The sequence below is a fragment of the Scyliorhinus torazame genome, chromosome 12 (assembly GCF_047496885.1).
Source record: "Scyliorhinus torazame isolate Kashiwa2021f chromosome 12, sScyTor2.1, whole genome shotgun sequence".
In the NCBI taxonomy this organism is placed as follows: Eukaryota; Metazoa; Chordata; class Chondrichthyes; order Carcharhiniformes; family Scyliorhinidae; genus Scyliorhinus; species Scyliorhinus torazame.
Genome location: NC_092718.1, coordinates 217,516,402 through 217,536,788, shown reverse-complemented (window position 1 = coordinate 217,536,788; position 20,387 = coordinate 217,516,402). Strand labels below are relative to the sequence as shown.

Genomic DNA, 20,387 nt, shown 5'->3' with positions numbered 1-20,387 from the left:
AACCCCATATCGGTGGAGCAACACGAAACACGCAGCAGGAGGCCGGGACCTCATTTTAATGCCATTAGCGAGCCGTCACTCCAGGAATTCCCCCCCTCAATGAATATTCAGCGGGCGCTGGCCTGACATCACAACAGCACCATTGACAACAGGTTGATATAAACGTGAACCCCTCACCTCCAAGGAGGATTTTGGAGGTGTGCTCTCAGTCAGCATCACCCTCCAGGATGTTGAATGCTCAGAGGACACGGGGGACACTGGATAAAAGCAAATTATTGTGGATACTGGAATCTCAAACCAAAAGGGAAAATGCTGGAAAATCTCAGCAAGTCTGGCAGCATCTGTAGGGAGAGAAAAGGGTTTTGACAAAGGGTCATCTGGACTCGAAACGTTAGCTCTTTTCTCTCCCTACAGATGCTGCCAGTCCTGCTGAGATTTTCCTGGACTCTGGGTCACTGATCAGTTCAACTGGGGGCCGGGGCTGGGGTTCAGTCTCTAAATCTGAGAGGGAGGGGTCGCTCACGAGCCTTCCCTTCAGGTCGGGGCGCCCCTGGCTTTAAGGGGGTCTGAAGCTGGCGTGCAGGCATCATTTCCTGTGTGCTCCTTGCTGGGCTTGTGCCCAAACCACCACTGAAGGAATGCCCATCCTTTGTGGGCACTGGAAAATGAGTGGGTGGAGATGAATACAGAGGGTCAGTACTGGGGGGCAACAGTGAGGTGCCTGGGTGGGGTCCCATGAGAGTCCAGGCTATAAGGACAGAGTTGGGGACTCGGGAATAGGTTGCATTCCTGCGTCATGATGCATGAAGACCCTCTCAATGGGGGGTAGGGCAACTGCATTGTGTGCCAAATCCCACACTGAGGCAGCACTGTGAGGACAACGCTGTCAAATCCACTTGTCAGGAATTGGTGTTGGAATGAATGTCTGTGATTGATGGCAGGCTTGTCAACTCTGCAGCCCTTGTGATCTGGGAGAATGAGGGTGCCCTCGAGGGGTGTGGTTGTCATGCTAATTGCAGGCTTCACTTGAATTAGCTGTGCCTGATCTGTCACAAGAGGCAGTCATTTCCCTGCCATGCTATCTCACTCTTCTTTGACTAATCAACTGTGCCAGGGAAATCTGTAGAGCTAAACATCAAGTGCCACTGATTGAAGCCAAGCTGTCATCCGGTGCAGAGAGGGATGGGGAGGGAGGAGGACCACCTTGTGAACCTGCTCCTGGGCCTGGCCAAACATGTCATAAATAGGTACAGGCAGCGGGCGACTGAGGGGGTCATCCGATCCGACTGCCTGCCCCTCCACTGTGGTGACATCCGGCTGGCTGTCCCTAGAGAGGGAGTATGCGGTGTCAACGGGCACGATCGAGGCCTTCTGTGCCCGGTGGGCACCACAGGGTGTGGACAGCTTTATTGATGCTTTTAATCACATTTTAGATTGATGTTTTAAGTTTCATTTGCAATTTGCTTTTGTTCAAGGCAATATTCCTTTAAGCGTGTATCCCTTTTAACTCGTTCCTCAGTTTATTTAATTTAGTTTATTTGGTTCAATCAAAATAGTTGGAGTCAGGTTGATAACCCTCTGGAATGCTTCCAATTATTTTGTATACAAAATATTTGGAAGCCTTGGACCCAAGCATTGGACTGCTGTACTCATACAAGTGTTAACGTTGCACAGATAACACTGATGTGCATGAACCCCGATGCAAGACGTAATGATGATATCAGGGTGGGCGACTTTGAGATCTGCCATGAGGATGCCGACGCTGGTTCCATGCATCCGCTCAACTGTCCTTTCACTTAATGTCAGGGTTGCGGGGTCGGGGAGGGGGGGGGCGGGATGGTCAGGTGTTAAGTGCCACTGAGGTTCTCGAGGGTCCACATGTCTCATCCAGGTGGAGTTCAGAGGGACAACTGTGGGGAAGGCGGATAGTGTGAGAGGAGAGGGTGTGAGGTTTAGTGGAGAGGCACTCAGTAAGGGGGACGCACATGGATGGATGTCACAGACGAGTTGGAGGGCTGAAGGTCAGGGCTCTGTGACGAATCCTCAACTCTCATGTTGATGTACTCTTCTTTCAGTGCATGATTCTGGAGAACCATGAAGCCAGCTGAGTTGGCTATCCGACTCTTACTGACCGAGCAGTAGCAGAGCCATCGACATGTTGCTGCACGTGGCCAGGACCAGCACTCGGCAGAGGAAGGGAGAGCTGGACCCATAGCTGTCCTGGGAGCAGCATCACAGATGATGGAGCCTCTTCGCAGACCATGCCGGCAAAGGGTCTTCTGATGTCAGACATCCTACCTGCAGATGTTGGAGCCTCGGTGCCGGAGAAGACTGTGTGTCTCCCAGGGGATGGTGGACCACCTTTGCCGGGTCTAGCAAGAAACCGCGTGAAATGGGAGGACACCCACTTCCTGTGTCCCTTAAGCTATCCATTGCTCTGAGCTTCTATGCAGGCAGCTCGTTTTTTGCCGAATCGGCGACCTGTGTGGCATTTCGCAGTCAGTTACACACCAATGCATAAGGGAGGTAACAGATGTACTTTATGCGAGGGCCCACATGTACATAAACTTGGACTGGGACCAGGCGAGCCATGACCCCAGGACTATAGGCTTCGCCTACTTAGCAGGCATGCCCCAGGTGCAGGGTGTGAAAGACTGCACCCATCATGGGGCCCGGTCATGTACCACAAGGAATTTCACTCCCTCAATGTCTAGATCGGTTGTGACCACAAGATTCACATAATGCAGGTGTGTGCCCATTTCTGAGGGAGCGTCAATGACAGTTACATCTTGGGGCGCTCGCAGATCGCTGACATTTCTAAGGGAGAGCAGTAGCTGCAGGACTTGGGGGGGGGGGGGGGGGGGGGGGCAGGATGATCCGAGAAGGAGGGAGGACATCGGGCCTTGGCAGGGCCCACATGGGTCAAGAACTATGGTTGCCCTCATAACCTCTTGGCTTGGGGACGAGCTGGACGAGGGAATGAAGAACTCCCCGCCGTGGGGGTGTGACATATCATCGGTGGTGCCACAGTAGGTTCTTGTGCTGGTGCCCACGTTTGTGGGGCGGGTTCTAAAGCCATTGACTAGACTCTGTGGGTGAATGATGAGGACTTGCGTTCAGGACAGAGTGGTGCTCTTCTCAACCTCAGCGCTATGTCTGACCCTGGCCTGACAGAGAGCTGAATGTGTCCTGCCAATGAACGGGCTTATTATGGGGTTCAGAGATGCAGGATGGCCTCATCTGCTGAAGCCCCCTCCAAGCTCAGGGGTATTGTTGTTTTCCTCCAACTAACATCTGAGGGGGGAGGGGTGGGTGTGTTGGAGAGACTTAGCGCTGTTATGCTCCCTGTTGACTGAGATGACCTAGACAGGCATCCCCTGGGAATATTTGATCTTGAGGGCCTGGACCTTCTTTCAGGCAGCGCATGTGTTGCCGTGCTACCCTCCTCGGTGTGCTGGGCTGGAGTGTGTCGCTTATTGGGTTGGGGGACTGGGTTGTCATATGGGCTGGACACACCCTGGGTGGAGGGCCCCAGGCTGTGCTCCTGCTGATCCCCTTCTCTTTGGGTACCCGGGGGCTCCCTGTGCTCCTCCATGGGATAGAGAGGCAACTGGAATGAAAGCCAGAAGCCCCGCCATCCTCTGGCGCAGACACTTGTAGATTCCCACCAATGCCTGCACCATGCAGTTGAAGCGCTGCACTGTTGAGCTCATGCCTTCAGCCATGGAGGTCATGAGCTGAGCCATGGACCGGTCATCCTCCACCATGGAGTTCACCTCCTGCACCAAGGTTTCCACTGCAATGCCAGTTCAGATGTTGATTTAGGTGTGGCATGTGTAGGGTTTGAGTGGGGACAGGGAAGCGAGGAGCAGAGTAGATACTGGGAGAGACTACAGGGATTAGTGGCAGGGAGGGGGAAGAGGCCCTTGGGACAGGTGTTGGCAACCCGTGAGGTGGCTGGGTAAGAGATCACCTTGGAGATGCGATGGGTATGTGAGAGGGTGCAGCAAGAGATTGGAGGTGGCAGACTTACCCTGGCCAAGTGAAGAAGGCCTTTTTGTGGCACTTGTAAAATGTCCACGGAGGCCGAGGTTCCTTCACCAGAATCCCTTTTATTAAAACCACCAAGAGTCCAACTATGTGCATTCAGCTTGCTGTCTACACTGGGAGTGCAAAGGATCTGACATCCCTGTTCTATACGAAGAAGATGTTTCCTGATTGGCCTACTAATCAGGGAACTCATAATCCAATTGGCCAATCTCAAAGGCCCGGTCTAAGTCATCACAGCACTGCTGCCCTGTCCTCTTCTGCAGTGAGCGAGCCCTGACTAAAGCTGCCACGGCTTCCCAGGACGGGCGTGGTGGACCTTGCTGGAAGGATGTCTGAGCAACTGTGGATAGAGGACATCCCGCCTCTGCTACACACCATTTGGTCAGGGCTCTCTGTGAATCGTGATGCTGGCTTCCTGGGAGCCAACCCCTCTGGATCTGGCAAGAATGCTGGCGAGGGGTTTATATGGGGCTTCTCACAGACAGCAGAGATCATGTTGCCCCGGGACGAGTGAATCAGCAGGAGGACGTGACGTGATTCATGTGGTTAAAAAAAAAAGTTCAAAGAGGCTCAATATTCCGTGAGATTTCCCGCTGCCAACACTGGCAGGATTTGCGCTGGCGCTGGCACGATTCGCATCAGCTTTCATACCAGAACTGACACTTTGCTAAATGTTGGTAAGATTCTGGCCATCGTCTAGATTCTGTGACAAAAGGTCTCTGCCCACAGAACGTACCCCAGCAAGGAAAAAGAGAAGTTGTCTGTATTTACATAACAAGTTTTGCCAAATCATAATTACATAATTAAACTTATCCTGCAAATATTTCTACCTTGTTTCCTTCATAATTTCCCTGGGGGTTTCTCTTATGTGCTCAGAAGATTCAAATTAGACAGATTTTGGTACCAATTGAACTATTAAAATCTTCTAGCTAAGCTGTAAATAAATAAATATAGCTAGTTAACCCCTGGTATGATTTGATTGATCCACAATTACCACTTCCCCAGTGGGCCCCAAGCATTGGAAATTGCTAGTTAGGTGCAGTTTTGTCACATCCACATGGAGGATGCAAATCCCTCACTGTTCCATGTCCTTATTTATAAAAACACTCGGACTTGTTAGTGACCTTCTTGCAGAACGTCTCTCTTTTATCTTTGCATAGGAAAAACAACTCTCCTCATTTTTCTTCCTATATCTTTGTGCTTTTAAAAAAAAACATACATAATTTGCAGGAATGTACAAGTGCTGAATCTAAGTCAGTTTGCTTGGGAATTCAGACAGTATGGAACCAGCGCTGAAGAGCGAATGCTGTACGGAATTGCCCATATGGCTCAGCAACATAAACTGTAAAGGGCACATCAGTGGAAGTTTGCGGTTTCAGTATTGTAGCAGCAGCACACTGAGAGGCGTTTTTAACAAATAAAATATCCAACAATCTTTATTTTTAGTACTATTCTCCCCTCTGCATGCCCTCTCCTTAGACTATTGATTTACTTCCTTGGGGTATGGTTCCATCCAAGCCAGCTATTCTCTGGGACCTCATCCAAGTCTCCATTCTTTATGTGACTGTTTACAGGCTGTTCAACTGCAAGGCAAATCACAGGCGAGCCCAATTCTAGCCTCGCTTAGCTTTGATCATGGGGTAGCAATCGGGAGCAGGAACCCTTGCTGGGTTTCCTTTCCATGGCCCAGGGCACTGAGGCAAATGATCACAAATTTTAACCCTGTCACAGCTCACTCAGTGCGCATCAGGGATTGAAACTGGAACCATGCCCTCAGCCACTGAAAGACAGTAAAACATTGAGATGTGCTTACATTAATGATATTATTGTCTGGGACATAGTGGAATAATCAACAGGAGAAACGTGAAGGCTTTAAAACATGTTTTTAAAGTAAACAGCTGAACTCACTTAAAATGTACATCAAATGTGTAGCCTATCATAATGAAACCTTTAAATCACATAACACTCTTATGATGTCTGAAATTACATTTCATTGATATTATGTGGGTAACAGTTTTTCACTGTACTCTCAAAAATCCAGCCTGTGTGGCCAGTAACATAAATAAAGGTTCCTTTCAGGTTTTCTGCTACTCATTCATTTTAGTTCAAAATTACACATTAATGCAAGGCCACAAAACCCTGAGTGAGACACACCAGTCATCACCAGCTTCTGGGGGAACACTTTGTGCCACCAACATTTCCATCCCACCCTGTAGGCCAGCCCTCATCTATCAAAACCAGGCTAGAGAGGAAACACCCAGATAAACACACCACAACGCTTAAACTTCCAATCACTCTGTGTTTCCGCTTCCAGAGCCTATAATTAGAATCCCTTCTCTTCCGTCTATTCCCTCGTGACGCAAATGCTTTTTGTGGCTTGGCACCTCGTCGGGGCGTTGGTTAGTTTTTGGCCCGTCCAGTGTCTGGCTTGGTGTTTACAGACTTTACTACAGCATAAATAGCACTTTCTAATTCTATACCACCTCTTCCCCGTTTTGCACGGATGATCTCAGTATTACTTTCCTCCCTCCCCTTTCCCTCAAAGCAGTTTTTTTTTTGCCTAAGTAATTGGTGTGAAAAACGGGAAACGGTAAATTGGAGTGAAGTAAGCTATTGCTCTTTCAGCCAAAACACATTTCCAGTGATTGAAACCAATTAGCTGTTTTTACAAAAGATAGCAATCTGCAGGCCTTTTCTTCTGGTGTGACTCCACCCGCTTTTCATATTAGATAAGCTGAACAACAAAGCAACCATTACTAATCAGACTTGCATCAGCCGCATCCTTGGTACTACAGATTTGCAAAGAAAAGATGATTATAAACAGCCCTTCATTGACAGCACGTGTGTTGTGTTAGCAGCACTGTAGAGGCCGTGGTTTCAGGGGAAAAATCACCAGCTTTAGAACTCACTTCAAAAGGGCTAGAAGCATGCTGAACACCCCCAAACAATGTGCGATATTTTCAAGGGAAACAATTAACCAATCATACCTTGTTTCCATGACTTCATTAGTTTGGATTCTCCGGTTCAAACTGACACACTACTGTGGTTTTCTGCAAATATTGACACACTCTTGGATATCCCCTGCAAATATTGGCACAACCCTGGGGATTCTAAATATTGACACCCTACTGGGCACCCTGTATTAATTCCCAGAATACAGTCAGCAAAAAGTGAACAGAATATTAAAGAATACTTCAAAAGAACAGAAGAAATTACATGCTTTTAAGTCAAGAAATATGGAATGATAAACCTCGGGATGGAAGGACTCCCTCCACCTCAGAGGCAGCAGTGTGCATCAGCTACAAAATGCACTGCACAACTTGCCAAGGTTCCTCAGAGAACACCTTCCAAACACACTTCTACCATTGAGAAGGACCAGGGCGGCGGACGCATGTGAATGCACCACTTGCATGTGCAACATTTAAATGAATGTTCCTAAAGAAAGAATTTTCATTTATATAACAACTTTCTCGACCTTGGGACATTCCAAAGTGCTTATAGATACATAGATACATAGAAGATAGGAGGCGGAGGAGGCCTTTTGGCCCTTCGAGCCTGCTCCGCCATTATCACGATCATGGCTGATCATCCAACTCAATAGCCTAATCCTGCTTTCTCCCCATAGCCTTTGGTCCCATTTGTCCCAAGTGCTATATCTAGCCGCCTCTTGAGTATATTCAATATTTTAGTGTCAACTACTTCCTGTGGTAATTCCACAGGCTCACCACTGTTTGGGTGAAGAAATGTCTCCTCATCTCTGTCCGAAATGGTTTACCCTGAATCCTCAGACTGTGACCCCTGGTTTTGGACCTACCCACCATCGGGAACATCTTCCCTGCATCTACCCTATCTAGTCCTGTTAGAATTTTATAAGTCTCTATGAGATCCCCCTTCATTCTTCTGAACTCCAGCGAGAACAATCATAACCTAGTCAATCTCTCCTCATATGACAGTCCCGTCATCCCTGGAATCAGTCTGATAAACCTTCGCTGCACTCCCTCGAGAGCAAGAACATCCTTCCTCAGAAAAGGAGACCAAAACTGCACACAATACTCCAGGTGTGGCCTGGTATAATTACTTTTGAAATGGAGTCACTGTTGTGATTTAGTAAACGCAGCGATCAGTTTGTGTGCAACAAGCTGCCACTAAAAGCAACATGATCATGACAAGATAATCTGTTTTAGTTGTTTGTTGGGTGAGCAATAAATATTGGCCAGGACACTGAAGAGAATTTCCCAGTGTTTCTGAGTATTCTCCAATAGGGTGTATCCACGGATGGGACGACACCATTCATAATTCAGCTCCTCAAAATTCAACCTTGCAGGCCAGATTAGCGTATGGGAAGGCAGATACTTCCGATGCCCCCAGACATAGATTCTCACAACGTTGAGCTAACGGTCTACCACATATACAGTCAATTTCTGGTAGCTTCCACTGACAGGTTTCATAATCCCTCCTCCTCCCAGCTATGTGTCAGTGGTACATAGTTACTGTTAGGGAGGTTAGGATAAAAGCGTGCCATGGGAACAATGGGCGCAATTCTCCGACGGCGCAAAACGGGTGCGGGCACTAGCGATTCTGTCCCCTACAGGGGGCCAGCAAGGCGCTGGAGTGGTTCACGCCGCTCCAGTCTCACTTCCTGGGGCGCACTGGGGGCGGCGCCAACCCGCGCATGCGCAGTGGCGATGCACCAACCCGCGCCTGCGCAGTGGCGATGCACCAACCCGCGCATGCACGGTGGCTTTATGGAACACGCCGGCCCCGACGCAATATGGCATGGGGGTTCTGGGGCTGGACGCGCAACAAAGTAGGCTCGGGGGGAGAGGCCGGCCCCCCAATCGGTGGGCCAGACCTCATCGGAGGCCCCCCCTAGGGACGGAGCCCCCCGATCCTTCGCGCAGAGTTCCCGCCGGCAGCGACCAGATGTGGATGGCGCCGGTGGGACTCTGCTTTTTCCGCTCGGGCCGGAGAATCGGCGGCCCGGCATCGTACAGCGGCACGCGACCGGCACCGCGCAAATGGCAGTGATTCTCTGCACCTCAGAGAATCGCGCACCGGCGGCGTGGCGCGGTTGCGGCAATTCTCCGGCCCGGCACGGGGCTGGGAGAATCGCGCCCTATGAATTTTTCTTTCTGGTACTATGAAAGAGCCCTGCCAATTTTATGACTTGCACTTGATGGATTGGATTACAGACGATTTTCCGAACGCTAAATCCTGCCCGCCTTGCCCCTGAGGCCTGTTTGGTTTTGTTTGGCATTATGAGTGGCAGGTGCAAAAAAGCAATGCTCTGATTTTGTCTAACAGACACTAAAATATTCACATCAGTTATCTCCACAATCAAAAAGATACTTTAAAAGTGATACTCGGCAACAAGATCTTGTTTATTGAAATAATTGACTTTAGTGGTCTTCAGATTTATTTCTATTAATTCATAGAATTACATAGTATTTACAACACAAAAACAGGCCATTCTTCCCAAGAACTTCTCCATGTGACTATCCTCCCACTTTGCTCCATCTAACCCAATTGACATATCATAGAGTCATAGAGGTTTACAGCATGAAAACAGGCCCTTCGGCCCAACTTGTCCACGCCCAGTTTTTACCACTAAGCTAGTCCCAATTGCCCACATTTGGCCCATGTCCCTCTGTACCCAGTTTTCCCATAAAACTGTCTAAATGCTTATATATCCTCCTATTCCTTTATTTTATTTTAGAAAATATTTTATTGAAGCATTTGTAATTTTCACAATTTAACATATTGACATTTCTAAAACAACCTCGTGGGTCGACTCACAAAATACCCGCTAAAATAACAACAAACAATAAGCCACGTAGCATACTTCTCCCACCCTATCCCCAATTATACTAAATTCCCTGTCCTTATTTAACATTACCATGCCTCCTATTTTCCTCCCATCCCTTTCCTATTCTTTTCTTACAACCTTCCTTGCCAAGTTATGAACTTGGCAAATTCACATATAAAGCCTCGCCTTAAATGCGTCTATAATATTTACCTAACCTACTCCGTTTGGTAGCATAGTTCACATTCTCACCACTCTCAGGGTAAAAAAAACCTAATGATTTCCTTATTAGGTTTATTAGTGAATTGGTTGTCTTCTCGGTATGACCCCTAGTTGTTGACTTGCCCAATACTCCGTCAAACCCTTCATAATTTTAAAGAATTCTATTTGGCCCCCTTTCAATCTTCTCTGATTTTGCATTTTTTAAAGGTTGGTTGTGGGCTGAAAGCCATTTCCATATTTTAGCACAGAATGTATGCTGTCATGCTTTACCAGAAATGATGGAGTGGTACATTCTTGGAGGTACTTTTTGATATCCTGAACATGTAATAATATAAATTATAAATTGAATTTTTTTTCCCCGAGAAATTGTGTAACTATATTCTCCTGTTATAGGTTGTCAGTGTTGGACAGTAGCAATGACACTTGTCTACATTAGTCTGGAAGTGTTTAAAGGGTAGATTGCACAATGGAAGTCCATTTCTTCAATCAGCTTATGATGAGAAATTGTCAATGTACAGCAAAATAAAGCATAATCCCAGATCACATCCTTCCCTAACCAAGTTTGACCTTGGCAACCTCGTTATTACATCATTATTTAGTGCTGCCCCTAATCCTGATTAGTTCTGCAGATTTCTTATGTGGCTTTGTTTTATTGTAAAAGCAGACTTGCGCCAGAGAAAGTGAAAATGCCCCTTTTCTTTGGTCTGCGCAGAAATATTGAACTGTCAGGCTAAATCAGGACCGGAAGAACATTCCTTTGCTTTTGGGAGTTGAAGTGAGTACTGAGGTCCATGCAGAGTTGTGATAAATTTGCAGCAGAAAATTGGGCTAATTTTGGAATAACACTCACCTTTCTACCTCAGACAGGTTAGTTTGAGGCTTCAAAGTAAGAAGTTCAAAGGAGGTAACCCTCCTATGGAGTGAGCTGGAAATCAAAGTCAGTCTGCGTGTCAGATCGGTAACTCAACACTTTCTCGTGTGTGAGCTGATTTGGTTGTCCAACTGTATTAAACCTGGGGAATCACATTCACCTTGTGATTTTATGACCTGAATTGAACACAGTTTCATGCAGTTTGATGGAACTTTCGTAACTTCAGCAGATCAGGCACCTCCAAACCAATCCAGGCATTGTACATAAATCATATTCTCACACACATTCAAATGGAATTAATATGGAGTTCCTGTTTATTCAGCAAGATAAGGGCAAACCTATCTTAAACTGAGAGATCGCTGCTGTGCTTGTTTGTACTGTGATGTTTGTCAGGCGAAGACAATCCTTTATATGCAGAGATTAGCAACCTGTTTTGCAAAGAGAAAAGCTTGCCCCAAAAATTGTTGAAGGTACTAAAAGAAGGACATCTTCTGTTATGTTATTAGGCCAAAAACAACAACTACGCCAGGCGGCAAACGGTTGGCAATACAGCCGCCCGCTCCCATAGGCGAAATCGTGATCTCACCGTAGAGTATCGAGAAACCAATTATCATCACTTCAGCCCAATTTCCATACAATTAACGAGAGCCACCCCATATCCAACGGCGTCCTGTAATTCATCGGCCTCCCCAGCAAGTGCTCACGCTGGTGCCGATTCGTGCTCCTTTTGAAAAAAGTGAACCTGACGGAAGGGCTTCTGTGGGGAGCTGAGGAGGTGAGTAGCCATCTTTGCTCACACACAAAGAGCCCGGTGGTTCTGGGCTTGCTACCCCAGTGACCGGTGGGAGATGGGGGACCTTTGGCTGGGGGTGGGGGACGCTCCGCACGGGTGGGCTGCCATAGGAGGATAGTGGGGGAGGCACTGGGGGGGGGAGGGGGGGCGGGCAACCGCTCGCGGCACCACCATGCCAACCCCAGAATCATTTACCCGTTCTGGCGGCAACCCTTGTCCCTATCCGTCTGCCCCACCGACTGCCGAGGCTTCTGGCCATGCAGCTGAAGGCTAATAGGGAATTGGCAATCATGGTTAAATGAGCACTTTACACATCGCAAATGGATTCCTGTAGATGGTGTAGCCATCTGGGATGGCCACTTCCAGAATACAAAATGGATTATTGCAAAGACTGTAGGGAACTATGGACAATGTTAAGAAAGCAAGCAGGCACAGAGCCTGTATGCATATTGAAGAAACAGCTCCCAGACGGGACTGAAACTGTAGGGCAATTAACATATTGATGGCCCATCTCCGGGAACAAAGGAAAGACACTCAAGCAACCGATCTAGCTCCAGACATCCCGTCGCCAGTTCTCCAAACCGAAAGCGTAAACAAAGCAAGGCCAACGGCCACATAGGACCCGCCCAACCATCAGGGCACCCACCCCTTTATTGGTCAAGATCAATACGAGTGAGCAAGATACAACCCAATTAATTGGGGCCAAGTTCAAGGCCCACCCAAAAGCGCACGAAGCCCCTTCGGGTATGAGAAGAAGGCCCCGAGAGAGAATCGCTCTCTTGGATTTGGCTCTCAAAGCGGAGAGACCCTTCCACCAGCTGCACCAAAAGCAAGTAAGTCCAAGGTCAACGCTTGCAACCAGACGGGCGACCTTAGCTGTTCTCCTGTACCACTTCGAACCCAGCAACCTCAGATCTGAACAACGGCCATTGTTCCTCTGACTGAGTGGGCACCCGAAGCTAAGTATAGGCGTTAGCGGTAGAGATAGTTTGGTTTGTAGTACTTTGTGCATGTGTAGATCTTACTGTGTGTGTAAATAAATAGTATTGACTTTGAACTAACTAACTGGTGTATTGGCTCTTTGATCAGTATTCGGGTTTGAACCTTGTGGCGGTATCGAGGGAGAGGCCAAAAACAACAACCACGCCAGGCTGGCGACTCTAAAGCAAACATAATTAGGATTAAGGAAGGCGACCATATTGACCGCCATATTTAGAAACAGAGCAACAATGGGCAGGCCATGTAGCATGTAGGAGCTATTGCCTAGCATCCCAATCACACCTTGATGCATGGACACTGTGCTTGAACACTGCAGGAGGTAGCACCACATACACAGCAGCCAACATCCGTACACACGGATGGGACACAGCTTCAGGGACATGTCCACGGCCAGAGAGTGGGTGGGTGCCACGGAGATGTGGAGATGCTTGGAGAGATGGGCCAAGGGATGGGAGGTCAGCCTGCATTGCGGAACAAAGTGAGAGAGGCATCATAATTCGGATTTGGATTTGTTTATTGTCACGTGTACCGAGGTACAGTGAAAAGTATTTTTCTGCTTGCAGCTCAAACAGATCATTTAATACATGAAAAGAAAAGACGTAATAGGGCAATACAAGGTACACAATATAAATACATAGACACCGGTATTGGGTGAAGCACACAGGAGTGTAGTGTTAATCAGATCAGTCCATAAGAGAGTCGTTTAGGAGTCTGGTAACATAGAAAATACAGCACAGAACAGGCAGCGGGGAATAAGCTGTTTTTGAGTCTGTTCATGCGATAAGCTGTTTTTGAGTCTGTTCACGCGTGTTCTCAGACTTTTGTATCTCCTGCCCGATGGAAGAAGTTGGAAGAGTGAGTAAGCCGGGTGAGAGGGGTCTTTGATTATGCTGCCCGCTTTCCCCAGGCAGTGGGAGGTGTACATGGAGTCAATGGATGGGAGGCAGGTTTGTGTGTTGAACTGGGAGGTGTTCACGACTCACTGTAGTTTCTTGCGTTCTTGGGCCGAGCAGTTGCTATGCCAGGCTGTGATGTAGCCAGATAGGATGCTTTCTATGGTGCGGCTGTAAACATTGGTAAGAGTCAATGTGGACATGCCAAATTTCCTTAGTTTCCTGAGGAAGTATAGGCGCTGTTGAGCTTTCTTGTTTGTGGCGTCGACGTGGGTGGACCAGGACAGATTTTTGGTGATGTGCACCCCCAGGAATTTGAAGCTGTCAACCATCTCCACCTCGGCCCCGTTGATGCAGACAGGGGTGTGCACGATAATGGTTGTGCACAAAGGTGTTTAATGTGTTTTACAATTCCCCACTCTCCCAATGGTGCTGCCCCCCACAAACCCCCTTCCTCACCCCCTACCTACACCACCTCCTCTCTCAGCTCCCAACGGTGCCCTCAGTGACCCTCAACGTGCTTGGCCCTCCTAGCTCCACCACTATGTCTAAGTGTTTCTCCAGGATGCACATCTGACATGGAGGTAGCCACCTGCCCACCTCGTCCTGTGGCTTTCGATGCCCCTGGTGGGCGTCCTCTGTGGGCTCTGCGAACGGAGGGCCCCGGCTCACTTGTCGGCGGCACACGCACAGACGTGCTGCCCTGTCCCGTGTGCTGACTTCGAGATGCAGCCTCATCAGAGGGGTGGAACTCGGGGGAGCCGGTGGCCACCGTTGCCACTCCAGGGGACGGGTCCAGTTTGGCAACCAGTGCCCCTTACTCCCAGTCGGTGCCCATAGGGCCCTGAGGTTCACCTTGGGATAAGGGGGCAACCGATTTGAGCCCAGGCTGCCCCTGCATCAAAGGGTCACCTGGATTCGAAACGTTGGTTCTTTTCTCTTCCTGCAGATGCTGCCAGACCTGCTGAGATTTTCCAGCATTTTCTCTTTTGGTTTCAGATTCCAGCATCCGCAGTAATTTGCTTTTGCCCCTGGACCATCTGGCTCTGCCAGAGCTGGCGGTTCCCCATGGTCTGCACCATTGTATCGCGCCCTCGGTGATGCTCCTCAGTGACTGGGACATGCTCTGCAGTGCCTCGGCAATGCCCACCTGCGACTGGGACAAGCTCCGCAGCGCCTCGGCCATTCCCATCTGAGAGCAGGACATGTCCCACTGAACCTCATCAAGATCAGCCTGGTACTGAGTGACATCCCCCAGCAAGGCGGACATTCTGTCGAGACCCTCAGCCATGGCCGTCATCGACTGCGCGATGCCTTGGACACCTTTACTCATGGTGCCGACGTATGCACCAGGCTCTTCACTGCGCTCGCCACCCTAGCAGTGATGGCCTCGGTGCCACACATTTACGGCGATATCTCCTGCGCCTGTAGCCTCTAGGATTGCTCCAAGTGGCTGTGAACCTTCTGGAGTACTGCTGACATCTCCCTCTGAATGTCCCGGCTGCTCCCTATTGTCTCCAACAGCTCCGGCTGTCTCCTTACCACAGGCTCAGCATCAGGCTGGGACTCAGCTGGGTCCTTGGATCCAGCAGCCCTCCGACTGCTGTCTCTCCTGGGGATTTCTGCCTCCACCTGATGTGCACCAGCAGCAGTGTGGTGCTCACCAGATTGTGCCCCCGAAACCTGCCCGCTAACATGTCCCACCAAGGTGTGTGTATCTGCGCTGGTGGAGGGTGGGGATGACAGCTGTCCCGCGACTATAACGGTGGCATCCTCAGAACTCTCCTCCTGAGGTGGTCTTGTGGGAGGCAGGAGACATTGCCGCCCGAGATGGCTGGAGGACCTGAGGGAGAATGGACATGTGGCCAGTGGAAGGGATGGGTCAGTCAGTAAGGCAGTAACAACTCGCGTTTGACAGGACCCCCGAATGGAGCCTGGTGGTTCCTCATCTCTGCGGCGTCTGCCGGCCTCCACGTGAGTGACCGATCTGTCCTCGGCCACACCAATCACCTCCTCGAATAATGAGGATTCTTAAGTCCGCACACCACCGCCAGTCTGGGCCCTCTCCCGACGATAATGGGAGTGCTTTTCCGGAGGAGACACAGAGAGGACACCGTTAGCCACATGCGTGGTTCACAGTGGTTGGGGGAGAGGATGGAGGTAGGGTTGGGGGTTGCATGGGGAGTTGGGGGGGGGGGTGTGGATGCTTCCTTGGGGGCGGGGATGGGGGGGCATTGGTGTCTATTCACACATGCTGCCCGGTGTAGATTGTTGACCTTTTTTCGGCACTGGAGGCCAGTCCTCCTGGTCACACTTCCCGAGTTCACAGCTGCCGCCACCTTGTCCCATCTATGGCTCACCCTCCGGGACCCCTGGGGACAGGACATTCATCCTGGCCTCCACCGCGTCCAGGAGTCTCCCCAGGGCAGCGTCCCCGAATCTTGGGACTGGTCTCTTGGGCACCATTGTTGCGAGCTGGCTGAGATTGGCTGAGCAAGTGCAGCTCGATCTTTTTAGCGGTGGCTCGCAAGCGCGGTCCCAGCGAATCAGCTGCCGAACTTTAATTTGCGGCGAGCAGCCCGTGAGGCCTTGTTAAGTGGACCAATTAACTTTTAGTGGCGTTGCCAGCATCGTTGGGCAAAGCCCTGGGAAGCTCGCCGCAATTCACGCTCGCTATCACACAATAATGAACAAGAAATCTGTCAATGGTTGGTTGATTATTTTTATAGATAATCCAGGTAATGGGCCATGTTCGATTAAGGACTAAGAGCACATATAAAACATGGAACATACAGTGCAGAAGGAGGCCATTCGGCCCGTCGAATCTGCACTGACCCACTTCAGCCCTCACTTCCACCCTATTCCCGTAACCCAATAACCCTTCCTAACCTTTTTGGTCTCGATGGGCAATTTATCATGGCCAATCCTCCTAACCTGCACGTCTTTGGACTGTGGGAAGAAACCGGAGCTCCCGGAGGAAACCCACGCAGACACGGGGAGGATGTGCAGACTCCGCACAGACAGTGACCCAGCGGAGAATCAAACCTGGGACCCTGCCGCTGTAAAGCCACAGTGCTAGCCACTTGTGCTAGTAGTAGGGAGGCAGAGATCGGTAATGCTGCATCCTAAGAATAAACTTACTATCGAGGAAAATAGCTGTGCTTGTTTCATACTTCACCACCATCTGCCTTGGTGCCAATTAACAGGCGGAATCAGTATTTCTTTTTAAGATTCAATATTGGCTACTTTAGAGGATCTTTAGTGCCTGAATGGGCTGCTGGAAATCACTTCCAGAGCCTCTGCAAACTGCAGCAAGCAGAATATAAAACCAAAACTATGGCAGTCTCCTGAAAGACTCCAGCAAGATGCAGTGAATGGATGCTCGTTGCATGATTCAAATCCTGTGGGTAAGATCACTAATAGACACTACCAGTGCATTCGCTCAGCGTGATTTCTAGGGGATTTACCCACTCTTGTTAGGAACAGTTGTGTCACCGTATGTAGCCTTTCTTTTTAACTTCTTTATTTTTATACAATCATATTGAATGCATCAACTTGACTTAATATAAAATGTTTAGGTGTGCGAGGTGCTCGAGAAGCCCAGCGAATCATACCCATATGTTTTGGTCATGCCCGGCACTACAGGGGTTTTGGGTGGGGGTGACAAAGGCGCTTTCAAAAGTAGTAGGAGTCCGGGTCGAACCAAGCTGGGGGTTGGCTATATTTGGGGTTGCACAAGAGCCGGGAGTGCAGGAGGCGAGAGAGGCCGATGTTTTGGCCTTTGCGTCCCTAGTAGCCCGGCGCAGGATATTGTTAATGTGGAAAGAAGCCAAGCCCCCGGGGGTGGAGACCTGGATAAATGATATGGCGGGGTTCATAAAGCTAGAGCGGATTAAGTTCGTCCTAAGGGGGTCGGCTCAAGGGTTCACCAGGCGGTGGCAACCGTTCGTCGAATATCTTGCGGAAAGATAGATGGGGGGAAAAAAGAAGGCAGCAGCAGCAGCCCAGGATTTGGGGGGGGGGGGGGTGGGGGAGGGATGGGGGGGAGTGGGCGGGGGGGGGGTGTAGCCTGTGACAAGGCAGTTGCCAATTAGGGCTAGTTTTCATTTTTGTTATTTAATATTTTTTTTTTTTGTTTGTTTTTTGTTTATATAAAAAAGGTCACTGTTATCTGTATTGTTATAATGTTGTGTAAAGGATGCACAATGTACTGTGTTGGTTGACCAAAAATTTTCAATAAAATATTTATTAAAAAAAATATATATAAAATGTTTGATTAAAAAGTGCATTCAGTGTTGACCTGTGTGTCAGTGTCAGTGGTTAGATTCATTAGCTTACGTTATTGATCTTTATTTCAGGAATGTTGCTGGTCACCACCGATACACAAGGCCATGACTTTCACGTATTTCGAATGCTGACACATCCCTGTTCCTCTTCGCAGAGTGCTGTGCATCATCTGTACACTTTACATCGTGGAGAAACAGAGGCTAAGGTACAGTGTGAATCTAGATTTTGGACACTAGGTGCCGGTTGTTTTAGGGAATGCCTGACATCAGGGGCACAAATTAACATGCAAAAAAGAGTCCCGTTTTGGGCGCATATAGCGGGGTCTTTTCCGGCGCCTGCAGTGCTGCGAATGGCCCTGCTATCAAATGGGACTCTGTCATTTTTTTTTTTCTCACCTTGCCCGCATCTATCCTATCTATTCCCTTCATATTTTTATATGTCTCAATAAGATCCCCCCGCATCCTTCTAAACTCCAATGAGTACAGTCCCAGTCTACTCAACCTCTCGTCATAATCTAATCCCCTCAACTCGGGGATCAACCCAGTGAATCTCCTCTGCACTCCCTCCAGTGCCAATATGTCCTTTCTCAGGTAAGGAGACCAAAACTGAACACAATACTGCAGGAAGAGATCGGGGCGCCATTTTATAATGCCACCCCAATCACTCGACACCCTTCGGACACCCAACTGCGGACTCCGGACCCCCCCCACCGCCCCTATTTATCACCTAGGGGTATTTGAGCCCCCCCTCATCCCCCCTCTTAAGGACAGAGCACCCCCGGGCCAGATCCCTGGCACGGGAACCCAGTACCTGGGCACCTTGGCACTGCCAACCTGGCACCCTGGCAGTGTCAAGGTGCCACCCTGCCCAGAGCCCGACCACCTGGAGCCCTCTGATAGCCTGGGAGAACCCCACCAGGTGCCATTACGCCTGTGGACCAATACTAAATGGCGCCATGGTGAGGTCTCCCAGGTGCGGGCGTTAGTTCCCGGGCCTCGGGAGAGTCAGGTGCAGGCTCATTTAAATATGTTAATCTGGATCCTGCCCAGGAAGGGCGAGATCCAGATCGCGATTTCTCGCGAGGCACTCCGAGCATCGCAAATCTCGTGAGAGGCATCTCCTGGGATTTAACAACCTTGAAGCCATTCAATCGCACCCCAGATTTCATACAGAACAATGGATTTCAAACTTTTACATTGTGAGTTGAAATCCCATGCAAAATGTTGATGTGCGCGAGGAGACAATGCAGAGAAAAGCAATAAAGAATACAGAATTCTTAAGTTGCTACTTAGAAGCATGAATTGTCCCTATTTCTTGATGAATAGGAAGTCAATAACATCTTGGAAGCTGGAGATCTCCTTGCAGCCCTCAGTTTGAAAGCCTATGATAGAGAGTGATGGCTGGACAGGAGTAATTGTGTATTCTGTATTGTGTAGGTCGGAGTGCATTTCAATATATTGAGTAATTGAGTTGACATTAGAAGCCACAAAATTGAAGTCTGACCAATGAATGCCCTCATCAAGACGTTCTATATAATGCAACCAAAAGAGTAAATGATCCCTTTGTCAAAGCTCCTCTGGGGTGTGGCTGAGCTTTGACAAAGAGTCACCTGGACTCGAAATGTTAGCTCTTTTCTCTCCTTACAGATGCTGCCAGACCTGCTGAGATTTTCCAGCATTTTCTCTTTTGGTTTCAGATTCCAGCATCTGCAGTAATTTGGTTTTTTCTATATAATGCATGCAGTTTTCATTTGTGAGAGCAGCTTTATCTCATTTTCAGCATTTAGCCCTCACACCCATTTCGAGAAATGGGGCAGATTGCCAGCAGTGGCAGCCTTCAGGTATTAGAGGGCACAGACAGTGTCACTCACTTGTTGCCAGGTTTATATCCTGGACCCATTTTTTTCTTTGATCAACTTGTATAAACATTAACAGGCCTGAAACCCATGTTTATCTCTGAGCAGAACAAATAATCGGAGTGATAAAACTGGCCTGCTGACGGCAGGGACCCAGCTTTATCTTTGTGGCTGCTTGACTCTGCTTGTTCTAACTTACAAATTGCTGTTCTAAACTGACCTTTGTATCTGGATGGACAATGTGATTAAAGAAAAATGTACTGGCAAATTAGGTTTCTTCAGAACTACTAAAAGCTGTCCATGAAAAGAAAGACTTGCATTTATAAAGGACCGTTCACAAGCTCAGGACGCCCCAAAGCACTTTACATCCAATGTATTTCCGGCATGTAGTCACTGTTGTAATGTAGGAACTTTGGATCATTGACTGGTTTCATTTACTCTTGGAAAGCAGTGTCAAGGAAAGATGGGAATTGTTTTACTCAGTGAGTTGTGGGAATGAGAATCGTTTAATTCCTATGGTATTTGTGTTTTTATATTTTAGAATAGGTAGATTCACTTTCCAGCTGCTGACATTGGGATCAGATATATCTGCATTTCAAATACCCAAATGCCGC

General features: G+C 48.7%; 1 protein-coding gene and 1 long non-coding RNA gene across 6 annotated transcripts in view; one reads left to right on the top strand and one right to left on the bottom strand.

The window, feature by feature from the left end:
* The window catches only part of bcas3 (BCAS3 microtubule associated cell migration factor), a 1,250,799-nt gene that overhangs the window by 434,993 nt on the left and 795,419 nt on the right, over nt 1-20,387 (top strand). For all 5 annotated transcript variants that reach the window (XM_072469937.1, XM_072469940.1, XM_072469936.1 and 2 more), the window contains exon 14: nt 17,990-18,123. In XM_072469937.1, coding sequence (XP_072326038.1) covers nt 17,990-18,123 — 134 coding nt within the window. The remainder of the gene's footprint in view (nt 1-17,989; nt 18,124-20,387) is intronic.
* LOC140386984 (uncharacterized) overlaps nt 1-20,387 on the bottom strand; it is a 53,359-nt gene that overhangs the window by 4,167 nt on the left and 28,805 nt on the right. The window lies entirely within an intron of this gene.